We start from the raw sequence: 14,315 nt of genomic DNA, 5'->3' as shown, positions 1-14,315 counted from the left end.
AACTGACTTTGATAACAAAATCAACGTTCTGTGAAGTTTTATATTTTATATTTTATCATTTTTATTAACTGAATTTTCACTGGTAAATTTTAACAAGTAAAATTATTCAGTCTGTCAGTAAAGTTTTAAAATCTATACGTCGAAATATGTTACACAGACAACTGTAGCTCTGTTTGACCGTCTCTGCGTGAAGTTGTGCGGTTGTGCGGACTGGAAGCTACAAACTTGTCTTTGGCTCAGGAACCAAACTGACCATAGGAACGAGCGAGTATCTGTGCAGCAAACAGCTGCTGTGTCAAACATTAACGGGGCAGCGATGCGCGACATTCAGCTGCTCCAGCGTTTCATGTTAACAAACTGCTGATCATCCAGTGAATAATTATTTGTGAGAGTCCAAATATCAGCTAAATATATCAGACATCAGGGGAAACACACACACACATCCTGACACATGAAACTGTGAGTAGTTGTTGTTGAGCGTAGGCGCACTGTGTGACTGCAACTGGAGACAGAAAAATAGTTTTTGGTGAGGGAACTCGGCTGACTGTTGAACTGTGTGAGTATCATTTCTGTTATAGATCAAGTGTAAAAATCAAATAATAAACATAAAATCAAATAATAAACATAAAATCAAATAATAAACGTAAAATCAAATAATAAACCCTCAACAGTGTTGCTCAGTCTGACTGTAGAGCAGACACAGTCACTCCAGTCAGGTGGAAAAATCTCATCGTTCCTTCTTTGTCCAGACAAACTTCATCATGTTCAACTATTTTTATTTTGCATTTTTAGATTAAAAAATAATTAAAGCTCCTATAAAACCAATATTTTCCTCTAAAATATGGTTATTGAAAGAAAAGTTCAAGTAAAACCTCAAATGTATAATTAAGTAAATTCATTTTGCACCTTTATAAAGAGGAGACAGATCATCAGCGTGTCCTGTACAAGTGGGTACAAGTCTTTGTTCACATTCACTTTTAGAAAAACCGAGTATAGATCAGCTGTCGTTGTGTTGTCACACACATGTGTGCGGTGGCAGCCAGTTTGTGTTGAGGGCAGATCCACTGTGTGACGTCTGGATCAGCAAACTTCAAACTGATCTTTGGAGAAGGAACCAAAGTTACTCTACAAAGCAGTGAGTGTCAGGAGTTTGTAGTTTGATAACACTGTGTGAAATATGAGATAATAACATGTTAAACGAGCTCCCTGTGAGTCTTTGATACATGCAGCTGTTTTTAACCGCTGCTGCCACACAAAGATGTCGTTTGTGTTTCTGTTTGAGCTCAAAGTGCTTTAATGGTAAATGACAGATTATAAAAGTGTTAGTTTGATCAGAGCCGTGCTGCATGTGCAGCCTGACTGCTGCTCACAAACCTAACAACTGACGTTTGGGAAAAACGTTTATTATCTGAGCATTGGATACTGGTGCACTTATACTGGTATCTCTTGTACTGGTGATGTTGTGTCCATGTTGAGGTTTTCCATACATGCAGCTCACAGATCTTCAGTGTTCATCACTGTCGATCACTTATTTGTGTGAGAGCAGCGACTGTGTGACTGCTGCTGGAGCGAGCTGGAGGTTGTTGTTTGGGGCTGGTGTTGAATTAATCACTGAAGCCAGTGAGTATCCAAATAATTCAAATAATATATAAACAATATATTTATTCCTGTAACATTTGTTAAAGTGATGAAACTGAAATACTGAGAACGAGAGCTCAGGACTGAAACATTAGTTACATTAGTTACTCTTTGATCTGTGAATATAAACAGCTTTTTGATTTAATACTTAACATGAAGTCCTTAATCAAAGCACTAATGACCATTACATCACCTTCAGCTGATGACAGCACAGTGCAGTTTAGATGTTTCCATCATGATCTGGAAGAACTGCAGCCAAACTCAAAGCGTGTTAAAGTTTCAGGAGAATCATTTTCAAATACTGGAAATATTTATAGATTCATAAACATGCTGCACATGTTCACTACCTGCTGCTCTTCACTGTGTCAGCTGTGAGTTTATGTGGTAGCATTTCTCCAAGTGTGACTGGTGGTGCCAAACTCCTGTTTGGTTCTGGCATTAAACTGTCCGTCAGTTCCAGTAAGTGCAGTTTATGTTTTTGCTCTTCTGTTAGTTTGATTAAACAAATCTGCTAAATAGTGGTTTGACAAAACAACAAAATATAAAATACACACACGACGTCCAGACAAAGTTTTCATTCCTGTGGGTAAATGTTCATGTTGCCTGTGTGAGCTGGAGGGGCGACCAAAGTAACCAGTGAGTAACTTTAGTAAACCTTAAGTATTGCAATTAAAAATAATCTTCTTGTACTTTAGTTACCTCAGTAGTTATATGTGCTGCAACAACTAAACACCGAGTGAGTCGTTTATGTGGCGTTTTCGACTTTAAATCAACTGATTTTACTCATTTTGCAGTTTGATTAATCAAGACGTTCATGATTTATTGAAACACCTTTAAAGGTGAAGACGTTCACTCAGCTGCAGCTCTGGGTGCTGACAGCAGTCACAGTGTGACGTTCGCTGGATCATCCAAACTCAGCTTTGGGTCTGATGTTACACTGACAGTCAGCTCCAGTAAGTCCAAACAATGTTACATTATTATTATTATTAGCATCAAATTACAGCTACAGTCACCTCAGCTTTATACTGTAGGGCTACACTACAATCACACAGAGAGAAACCCGACAGTCACACGACTGTGATACTGTAACTGTTCACATCTACAAACACAGCCTCTGTATGTGTTTGCAGTTTAATGATATTCTTCATGTTATAATCAGTGATGTTGAGGTTTTGAACTATAAAGATATAAAACATTATATCAGCTGTGTTAGCTTCTTACAGACGACGACCTTCTCAGGTAGTTCTTGCTGAGCTCACACACACTGTGCGACTGGGACGGGCAGCTGGAAAATAGTTTTCGGGAACGGCATAAAAGTGACGGTGATGGACAGTAAGTGGAATTATTATCAGCAGTTCATCAAATCAAACCACAGTTAGTAATAAAACCAGGTCAGTCCAAACATTTCATCAGCACTGATTTTAGTTTCTATGTCAGAGATTATCTCTGTTTGTCACTGTTAGTGTTACTGTGTGAGTAACTATGGAAACAAGCCTTTGGTTCTGGTGGTAAACTCATCGTTCAGTCAGGAAAGTGTTTGTAAACATCCGAGTTTGTCTTTTATTTGGACAGAAACTTTAAACTTTTAATGATTACTTGTGTTATTCATCTTTACCTGACACGTGTCATCACTCTGACCTGCAAATAACTGTCACCTGTAGATTTCGGCTACTCTTACATTTTTATATATATTAATATTTAGTTTTAAGCCAAATGAGATTTGGTAAAAAGTAAAATATTATTAGCCAAAGATGTTTTATGAATAAGTTGATATGTTGTTTGTGGGCATGTGCACTCAGGACATGGATTTAACTGAAGTCAGTTTGTGTGGTTGTGTTTTTTGTTGTGTGACTGGTTACGGAAACTCCAGAGTCGTCTTTGGTTTGGGCACAAAAGTTAGAACTGAATCAAGTAAGTTGTTTTTATTTAGGGAACAGAAACGATACAGCGGACTTTCCTCAGCTCACGATCCCCGTTTATACCAGCAGTCCACAGATATCTGTGAAGTAAACGTAGACACAAAGTCATCTGCAGGTTGTTACTCTTCACTGTCTCACAGATGAAAAACTTACTAAAAGTAACAAAGTTGTCCCATCATCGGTCATTTGATTATGACTCCAGTTAAAGCTGAGATCAGCTCTGCAGTGCGACTGCATCAGGAGCAAACTGGAAACTTCTCTTTGGAAAAGGAACTAAACTGACTGTAAACAGCAGTGAGTCGGATTCAAATATTCCAAATATATAAAACAGTTTATCGATGACAGTGTTGGAGTTTGATTCAGATGGAAAAGAATGATTTATAAAAGTCACGTGTAGTTTTAATGTGCCACACGTCAGACATTTAAACAGCTGTTAACAGAATCAGTTTAACTCTGAGATTTAAAAACAAAAACATTTTAATAAAAAACAGTTTTTTTATTAACTGACACCAAAACACATCGAGTCGAGTGTGTGAGACAAACCAGTCTGTTTGCTGCTGCGGCATCAAAACAACTAAAATGAAATCATGTATAAATAAAAGGAATAACTTATTTTTTTCATTTTATGAAGTCTGACCTCATCCTGGTCAGATGATGTTCTCACAGGAGAATAAATAATTCAAAAACATGATGAACTAAATCACTACGACTGACATCAGAAACATGTCTCTGTGGTTGTTCTTCATCTGGCCCATAAACGTGTCACACTTCACGCTGTTTCAGTCTCTATCTGTTTAACCAAAGGAGTAGTTCAGTACGTGGAGGTTTGCTAACCTTGGTAACTACAGTTACATTGTGTCTGCCACGTCTACCTTATGGTAACATTATGTGTTTTTAAATTCCAGTCGCTTTAAATATAAACACAGGAACAAATGTGCAGCCTTAAACTGGTTTCATGTCTGTCGCCCTCGCTGAGGCCTCACTGGTTTTTGCTGAGTCTGTTCTCAGTGTGTGAATGACGGCGTTAAGCTGCTGTTCAGCACTGGAACAAGTCTGCATGTAGAAACCAGTAAGTCTGAACTGGAGATGGGACTGAAGGTAGTTTTACTACATTTATATTCATCTTAAATAAAACTGAGGTCAGCTGTTATTGTAACATCAGCTGGTCAATTATTGTCATAAGATGCAGATGTGATTTTGTTTTCTTAAACCAAACTCACAGTCGATGCCTGTAAACTCGTTTTATTCGTAATCCAAAGATCGTGTGTAGAAGTTATCAATCACAACATTACAGCGGAGCAATCGTTCAGATTAACTCTACAACGTTACACACAAACATGCTTTAAACTCCAACCATTAAAAAGTCATAATTCAGCAGTAAATGTACTTAAGTAACTCAGTTACTTAAAAGAAACATTCCAATAGTTTCATGTATTCAAGAAAGTCGTTCAACAAAATTTCATAATTTGATGACTGAATGCATGAAATTGAGTTTTATATGTAAGAGAAGACTTTACTGAGTTATCAGGAGTTATTGTCACAAACAAACCGTTTAAATGCAGTTTGTAGGTTTTTGGTTTGTGGCAGCGTGCAGTGTGACTGACTCTGGAGGCAGAAAACTGCACTTTGGAGGTGGAACCAGGCTGATTATTCAAACTCGTGAGATTTATCATTTATTAATCATGACTCAGAACTGAATGGTCCTTTCTGTCTTTGAACCGTTTTTCTTTTGTCCTGACGTCTTCTTGAACATCGTTACACTTTCATACGTCTGTTACAGAGCCAACACGGAGTAACTGTATTTATTGTATTCTTAAGAGATTTTACAAATTAATATTTCAACAACCCAAAATAATCTTGAAACAATCTGCAAACCAAAGTTGATGAATCAGATTATCATCACTGAGTAAATACAAAACTGATCCAACGTGCTTAGTTGTTAATATCATTACTCTTATAATCATATATATTATTAGTTACTATGTCAGACATTCAGCTGATCACTGAGTTTAAGTTAAGAAGCTTTTCACTGTGTGAACGATGGGACGGGAAAACTCGTGTTTGGAGACGGGACCGAGCTGAAAATAGAGAAAAGTAGGTTTATGAAACAAACATCACTGAACATTTTATATTATTATTATTATTATTATTTATATACATGTCATTTTATATTTGGAATATGATTTTTTTCCTATAGTTACAGAAAATACTCATCAATGTCAGAGTCATCCTCTCTGACAGTGAGTGAGTCGTGTTTACTGCGAGAGAAGAAGAAAAACGAGGCGTTATTAGAAGTTATTAGTTATTAATTTGATTTTAATTTGATCGTTTTTATTCATTCAGTGCACGCTGTATATTTATATCACCATTTAAGTTACAAAGTGCAGCTTTAAGGGTGCGAGGTGTGAGTGAGTGAACTAATGTCCTGAAATAATGCTGCTCATTCACATGGCAGCTTAATGTTTGGGTTTAAGGTTTAAGCAGAGAAAAGGTTCTACGTCTGCACTTAAACGTCCTCGATAAACAGCAGGCGACACTTTGACCTGTTCAGTTTCTGTGATGAAGTAAGTCAGTGTGTGAATGATGGGACACGAAAGCTGATGTTTGGACGAGGAACTGAGCTGAAAATACATCAGAGTAAGATCATTTCATTAAAACTGCACGTTTGATGTTTAGTACATCTCACATCGTTAAAATTATAAATAATCACGACTTCACTCACATGTTTGACAGAAGATACGTTATCAGCATCTGCGACTTTACAAATGTAAATATTATTATTCTGTCGGGCTGTTAGATTTAAATGACCTGAGCAAAAACATCCTGAAAGTTTCTAAAGATAATTATGTTATCACATTTAGTGACACACACACACACACACACACACACACACACACACACACACACACACACACACACACACACACACACACACAAATCTGTGAATGTAATGAAAAATAAGTCTTTGAAAACAAATATAACTCAGATGAACAGAGTCGACCTGCTGGGATTTTCTTACATGGTCGAGACGTTTAATGTTATTTATTATTTCATGTTTTTATCACACAAACACATTTAACCTCATTCAAGCTTCGTTCAGCTTATTCACAGTTTTATTTGGCTGATTTTTCCTTCTTTCTTTTAAACACTGAAAACTTTTCCTGAAACCTCAAAGGATCTTTTACCCACTTAGATTAATTAAATACATAATTAACAAAAGCAAGTTGTAGAGATTTTGGGGAAAAGGGAAAATGCAAACACATGATCGGTGACTCAGTTAATATCAGTTTGTTGTCTGTTGGGCTGCAGCTGCTGCTGCTGCTGCTGCTGCAGGTTTTTGTTGCTGGATCGTTCATAGTGTGAAGAATAATTTGAAACTGATTTTTGGTTCAGGAAGTCGTCTGAGAGTTCAAACAAGTGAGTGAAAAAAGCTTCTACAGCAACAAAATAAAGTAGTGATGTGGAGAAAAAGAGGAAACTTCAGCTCTGACTCCCAAACCGTCCAGATTGAGTCTTTGATGGGACAGGAGTGATTTTAGTGAGCGATGATGGAACAACAGCAGCAGTCTTTGTTTGGACAGATGATGTTACTTAAATCAAACTCTTCCAGGTCAGCAAAACTGAATTTCTGATTTAGTTTGTAATGATGGAAAACATTTTATATAACACGGAAAAATGTGTTTATTTATTTAGCAAAAGAACCAGAAGCTGAGTGAAACACAGAGTGTGATGAATCTGGAGTTTTTGAATGGCACTGATTCACTGTGTGAACAGTAACAACAACAAGCTGGTGTTTGGTTCTGGGCTCAGAGTTACTGCACAGTCACGTAAGTGCGTTTACGTGTGATCTGTCTGCAGTGTTTAGGGTGGTCGCGTCAGTGCGGCTGTTAAATGACTGTTAGTTTCCATTAGTAAATTATTTTTCTGTTCACACATGTTCAGCATTTTTGAACATCCTAAAATATTAGAATTCAGTAAACAAACGTAAATCCTGATTCATCCTGAAACGGTAAGGTTCAAACATGAACATTTATTGTCGTTGCATGTCCCAAACATGCTCTGACCAGATCTAGCTCCATGTGTAGGATCTGAAATTAAACAAACTATTATTATAATTGGTGAGACGTTTAAGCGCACGTTAGTTTATACTTTAACTTAATGTTGTGACTCTGATGTGTACAGAAGCAACAGGCTAGATCTAAACACTCTTTAAATGTTTCCACACCCATCAAATGACAGTGTTGATATTGAACTTATATTTCTTACCTTTTTCCTCTGTCACATTTCAAAAGTCTTACACTAAATTAAACACAGTGGTCTTATAATCATGATTCATATTTAAAGAACAAATAAACTTTATGTGGTGAAGAGCAGTAACTGTCCAACACACAACAATGTGTGAAGCGATCTGAAGCCTCTAAACTCATATTTGGTGATGGAACCAAATTTTCGGTCAAACAAAGTGAGTCAGCGAGATGTTTTAAACATGGTCTCAGTTATTTTTCCTGACGTGACCTCAGAGGCAAACACACTGAATCATTAACTTTATGTTAGGTTGCTTTTTATTACCAGAATTGTAGCAATTAACAAAAACTGAAACATGCTTGTAATGTTACTGATATATTACACTAAAGTGAAACAATATGACAGACACTTACTGAACTAGTATATTTACATATACAGGGTTAAGAGCTGCACTGGTTTTTGTAACTGGTTCAGCTGCAGTGTGAATAACAATAATTACAAAGTCATATTTGGATCAGGAGTCACACTAATTTCATCCTCAAGTAAGTGGATCATCTACATAACCTGAAAAATTTATACAATTATTAAATGTTTTTCCCTGAATTCAGAACTTTAAATATTTAATCTCAATAGGAAATACTTTGCACTTAATGTAATATAAAGTAATATCTGACCATTATTTCACCTCACTGCATGAAATATTTTTGAAACTGAATAAACTTTTGTATAAATACATAGCAAGCAGACGCTCATAACTAAAAAGCTCCAATTTAATATTTTAATTGAGTATTTGTGAACAGATTTATATTTATTTAATGCTAAACACTACAACACAGACAAATAACTTGTTTTTATGAACCAAACACCATGAATGCACTTTAAACAAGTTACTTTAAAACAAAAGACTGATTCACGTGACATGTTTTATAACGCTGGTAAAAAATATATATTTAACTTAAAATATTAGATAAATAACTTCAACATGTATGTGTCCACTCATGTGAGTCACAGCAGCTGCTGCCTGAAGTTGTAATTGTGTTGTGATAAAGTAGTAAATTCCTGCTGCGGACCAAATGAAGACAAATCCACATGAGAAACTTCCTGTGGAAAGACCATTAAGTGAAAGTGTTCTCGTGTTAATCACATGGAAAACTCTACAAACACCATCAGCAGAGTTTTGTTTAGAAACTGTGTTTTACAGAGTGCAGCATCATTCTGATCCTTTTTGATGAGTTTGATGTTGGCAGCTCAGATGTTTTTGACCGTGTCTGAATCACAGTGTGTCTGTGAGTGAACTCATCTCGTTTCTTTGGTCAACGAGTGATCAGAGGTTTTGAGACGAATGCTGATAATTCCACATTATTCCAGTTTGTTCACGAGTTGTTCGTTTGTGTTTTTCAGGGACAGAGTACGAGCCATCCTATTTCAAAGTGGGAGAAGGCGACGATACGGCGTGCCTGGCAACTGGTTTCAGCAGACACAATGCAACATCCAGCCATGAGTATTTCAATAAACCCAATATGACAAAAGCTGTGGCAATATCACCAAACTTGGATCTGTACAACCAGGTGGTTTTTCCAGGCGGAAATGCAGAGGAATGTGAACGTAAGTATCAAGAAATTCATACGAATTCTTTTCATCATATAATTAATGACATAATTGGGAAAAAAACAAAACATTGATACTTCAGAAAAGTGTCATCAATCAAAAGCTTGATGTTCACATCTGGATTTAAGTAGCGGATAGTTTTCCACTGAATCTACTTTTCCATAAAGTGTACATAACACTTTAATCTTAACATGAACCTACTTATATGTATTTTACTGTCAGACTACATTTTGTTGTTTCTGCTATAATTCCTGCTTAAAAGGAAGATTTACTTTGAAATGAAGCTAATTACCACTTTTATCTGTTTGATTCTTTCAGCTCAAAGCAGTAATGCCAGCAAATGTGTTGATGTTTTGGAGCCAGGTATGTATTAGATCTGATTAAACAAGTGGATTAAAAGAAGCTGTTTGTGTTTGTTGGCTGACATTTTTCTGATCGTGCTGTTTGCAGATCCAAAGGTGAACCTCATGTCTCTGACCATCCTGGCTCTCAGAGTGATCTTCATCAAGACCATCATCTTCAACATCATCATGACTCTGCGGCTGTGGATTAGTCAGTGTGAGTACAAAACACATGTGACGTGTTTGTGTTTGTGGCCTGGTGACTGTGGGGATGTTTGACTGTTATCTCCATCACACACAGAGAGACAAACATGTTCGAGCTTTATTGAACCTTTTTGTTCGTTTTCCAATGAGAAGAAAACGTTTTAGTATACAGACCACTGGCAGTTAATATGGAGCCTGCATTTGGGAAACTTTTACCTGCATTTGCCAATTTTCACACATTTGAGGACTGCAGAATAACCCAGGATCAGTCAAGCTGTGATATAAACTTAGAGCATGTTAGAAATGGAAACCTGCTTTATGTCCATTGGGAGTTGTTGGATAATCAAAGCTCTGGGTCAGAGTTCACATCCTGTCACGTTGAGGCAATAAAATCTTTTTGGTAACGGTTTGGACTTTTTAACAAAAAATAATAATTTCCGATATTTAAACATGAAAATTTGATGAAATATTTTTAACTTACCAAAACAAATCCTTAAAAATGATAAATACGGTCCATGGAGCAGTGTTGCCTCAGTGGAAATGATACAAGACGACACACGAAGATCCAGTTTATGCATCGACCTCGAGATAGAAAAGTTGTTTTTTCCCTGATCGTCTAATCCAGGGATGTGGATAAAACCAAGGTGAATGTCAAACTTCCTAAACTCTGAACGTTGGGTGATCTTATAAAATCTTTTGTTTTGCCTTTGAGATTATCACAGTTAAAAATTCCCTGTGGGAAGCAGCCGAGGATATTACAGAGTCCTCACCTGTGACTCGCGTGGTTCAGTAACAGTGTACGGGTTTCTCTTTGATACTCTTTAAAGCTCTGTCTGTATGAAAAGCTGGTCTTTTATTTCTTCTACATACAAAACAGAAACTGTTACATTTGAAAATGATTCTCTTGGTGTTGGTTTGGTCAACAAAGTCCTGAAAACTCTCTCACAGGACCAGGTTAAAGAAAGGAGAGTTACCTGACGTCTTAATCAACAGTTACATTTTATTTTAAAACAGCGGGAATATTTTTGATCAGTTTTCATATTTAGATAATATTTAAATGTGTCATTGTACTCGATTCTGCTTTCTCTCCTGGATAGAAAAGAAACTCTGACAATAACAAACGTCAGGTTTCAAACCAGCAGCATGTGACGTTTGTTTTTACTGTTTGTGTTAAAGCAGGTTCAGTTCACATGAATCAAATTTCTTTTTTATGTTTTGTCTTTCAGAAACTTGACAGAAATCCCAAGAGGACAACTTTCTGTGTGACTGGATGAAAAGTTCAGCGTGTATATCATGTATAAATATCATATTACCTGTTTATCATACCATCTGTTAATAACTCTTTATAGAAGTTATCCTTTAATACATTGTTGATTGATCCAAAAAGTTTGATTTTATGTTATCTTTACATATTGTCACTGATGTTTTTATGAATGAATTAAACTCTGTGTCGCTTGATGATGTAAATGTCACAGTTATGTTTAACAGATTGTCCTTTCAATCATTTCTTTGTGTGATGTGGTAATAAAAGCTAAATAAAAACACAGTGAGATTGTTTTTATTCTGAATTATTTGCATTTATATATTTATATAGCATGATTCTATTTTTACTGACCACTCACAGCACGTCAGACTGTAGGTCACATGTTTAACCATAATTTTACAGAAGACTTTCCAGACCTACCAAACTGAACAAAAATCTAATTTCCTCATTACTTTCTAAAGTGACCCTGAGCAATATTTCTCAGCTCTCTGAAGGTCTTTCAACGTTTTCTTTGGACGTTTGCTGCCTTTTCACTCAGCCAGTCTAGTTCTTGCCCCCGAAAGTTTTAGAGAAATTAGCTTTTTGTTTGGTTGGTTGTTTAGTTGCTTAAGTCACTTCACAGTGACCTGTTAAACATTAAGGCAGAAAATAGACACAGAGCCTGAGAGCTGCATCAGAAGCCTCATCAGATGTAATCTCAGTGGAAGGGTGACTGTCAAAGCCTCTCTTAATGAAGATAAATGGGATGAAAAAGGCTGGGATGTGTCAAATTACACAGGAACAGCTCTAAATCAGTGTCAACAGGTCTGATGGAGTGAAAATTTTAAATCTTTATCACTATGTAAGAAGCGTTCTTGAGAGAGGTACAACAGGGATACAGCTATCTGTCAGGTTTAGGCCGTGTCATGGTGTCGGGCTGCGAGTAGTTTTGAGGACCTTGTCAAACTTGAAGAAGTTGTGAACAATACTGTCAGATTTTGATCAAGCAAGTCAATTATTGACAAAGTATAAGCGTCCAGCAGAGGTGAAGGGTCAGGGGAGGAAGGCTGGACAAAGACTCACTATAGAAGAGAGCCAGAGATGAATAATATCATTCAGGGTCACCTGGTCCAGCCCTAACTATATGCTTTAGCAAAAAGGAAAGTTTGAAGCCTAATCTTAAAAGTAGAGATAGTGTCTGTCTCCTGAATCCAAACTGGAAGCTGGTTCCACAGAAGAGGGGCCTGAAAACTGAAGGCTCTGCCTCCCATTCTACTTTTAAATACTCTAGGAACAACAAGTAGGCCTGCAGTGTGAGAGCGAAGTGCTCTAATAGGGTGATATGGTACTACAAGGTCATTAAGATAAGATAGGGCCTGATTATTTAAGACCTTGTATGTGAGGAGCCGGATTTTGAATTCTGGATTTAACAGGAAGCCAAAACAGGAGAAATCTGCTCTCTCTTTCTAGTCCCTGTCAGGACTTTTGCTGCAGCATTTTGGATTAGCTGAAGGCTTTTCAGGGAGTTTTTAGGACTTCCTGATAATAATGAATTACTGTCGTCCAGCCTGGAAGTAATAAATGCATGAACTAGTTTTTCAGCGTCACTCTGACACAGGATATTTCTAACTTTAGAGATGTTGCACAAATGGAAGAACGCAGTCTTACATATTTGTTTAATATGTGCGTTGAAGGACATGTCCTGGTCAAAAATGACTCCAAGGTTCCTCACAGTGTTACTGGAGGCCAAGGTAATGCCATCCAGAGTAAGAATCTGGTTAGATACCATATTTCTAAGATTTTCAGCGCCGAGTACAATAACCTCAGTTTTATCTGAATTAAGAAGCAGAAAGTTAGCGGCCATCCAGGTCTTTATGTCTTTAAGACATTCCTGCAGTTTAACTCATTGGTGTGTGTTATCTGGCTTCATGGACAGATAGAGCTGGGTGTCATCTGCATAGCAGTGTAAATGTATGCTATGTCTTCTAATGATGCTGCCTAAGGGAAGCATGTATAATGTAAACAGAATTGGTCCTAGCACTGAACCCTGTGGAACTCCATAATTAACCTCAGTGTGTGAAGAGGACTCTCCATTTACATGCACAAACTGGAGTCTATTAGATAGATATGATACAAACCACTGCAGTGCAGTACCTGTAATACCTACAGCTTGTTCTAATCGCTCTAAGAGGATATTATGGTCGACAGTATCGAACGCTGCACTGAGGTCTAGCAGGACAAGCACAGAGATGATTCCACTGTCAGAGGCCATAAGAAGATCATTTGTAACCTTCACTAAAGCTGTTTCTGTGCTGTGATGAGCTCTGAAACCTGACTGAAACTCTTCAAATAAACCATTCCTCTGCAGACGATCTGTTAGCTGTTTGACAACTACTCTTTCAAGGATGTTTGATATGAAAGGAAGGTTGGAGATTGGCCTATAATTAGCTAAGACTGCTGGGTCTAGAGATGCTTTTTGAGTAAAGGTTTAACTACAGCCAGCTTGAAGGCCTGTGGTACATAGCCGATTATTAGAGATAGGTTGTTGATATTTAAGATCGAAGAATTAATTAATGGCAGGACTTCTTTGAGCAGTTTTGTAGGAATGGGGTCTAAAAGACACGTTGATGGTTTGGAGGAAGTAATTATTGAAGTTAACTCAGAAAGATCAATTGGAGAAAAAGAGTCTAACTTAACATCAATGGTACTAAGAGTAGCTGTAGATAATATTACATCTGTGGGATGATTATTGGTAATTTTTTCACTAATGATTAAAATTTTATTTGTGAAGAAGTTCATGAAGTCGTTACTAGTTAACGTTAAAGGGATGGTTGGCTCAACAGAGCTCTGACTTTTTGTCAGCCTGGCTACAGTGCTGAAGAGAAACCTGGGGTTGTTCTTATTTTTTTCAATCAGTGACGAATAGTAAGATGTTCTGGCTTTGCGGAGGGCTTTCTTATAAAGCAACAAACTATTTCTCCAGGCTAAATGATGATCCTCTAAATTTGTGACACGCCATTTCCTCTCCAGATTACGAGTCATCTGCTTTAGGGTACGTGTTTGAGAATTATACCACAGAGTCAGGTACTTCTGATTAGAGACCTTAGTTTTCACTGG

At 37.1% G+C, this 14,315-nt stretch overlaps 2 protein-coding genes across 5 annotated transcripts in view; both read left to right on the top strand.

Moving 5' to 3' along the window:
* The window catches only part of LOC148097219 (T cell receptor alpha chain MC.7.G5-like), a 151,399-nt gene extending 139,902 nt beyond the window's left edge, over positions 1-11,497 (top strand). The window contains exons 3-7 of the mRNA XM_087831917.1: positions 1,085-1,135; positions 9,204-9,407; positions 9,729-9,773; positions 9,861-9,968; positions 11,182-11,497. Coding sequence (XP_087688043.1) covers positions 1,085-1,135; positions 9,204-9,407; positions 9,729-9,773; positions 9,861-9,968; positions 11,182-11,183 — 410 coding nt within the window. The 3' untranslated portion in view covers positions 11,184-11,497. The remainder of the gene's footprint in view (positions 1-1,084; positions 1,136-9,203; positions 9,408-9,728; positions 9,774-9,860; positions 9,969-11,181) is intronic.
* LOC148097218 (uncharacterized) overlaps positions 1-14,315 on the top strand; it is a 532,237-nt gene that overhangs the window by 472,794 nt on the left and 45,128 nt on the right. The window lies entirely within an intron of this gene.

This window comes from Neolamprologus brichardi, chromosome 18 (genome assembly GCF_056152115.1).
Source record: "Neolamprologus brichardi isolate AB-2024 chromosome 18, ASM5615211v1, whole genome shotgun sequence".
NCBI lineage: Eukaryota > Metazoa > Chordata > Actinopteri > Cichliformes > Cichlidae > Neolamprologus > Neolamprologus brichardi.
This window is presented reverse-complemented; position numbering and strand designations above follow the sequence as displayed.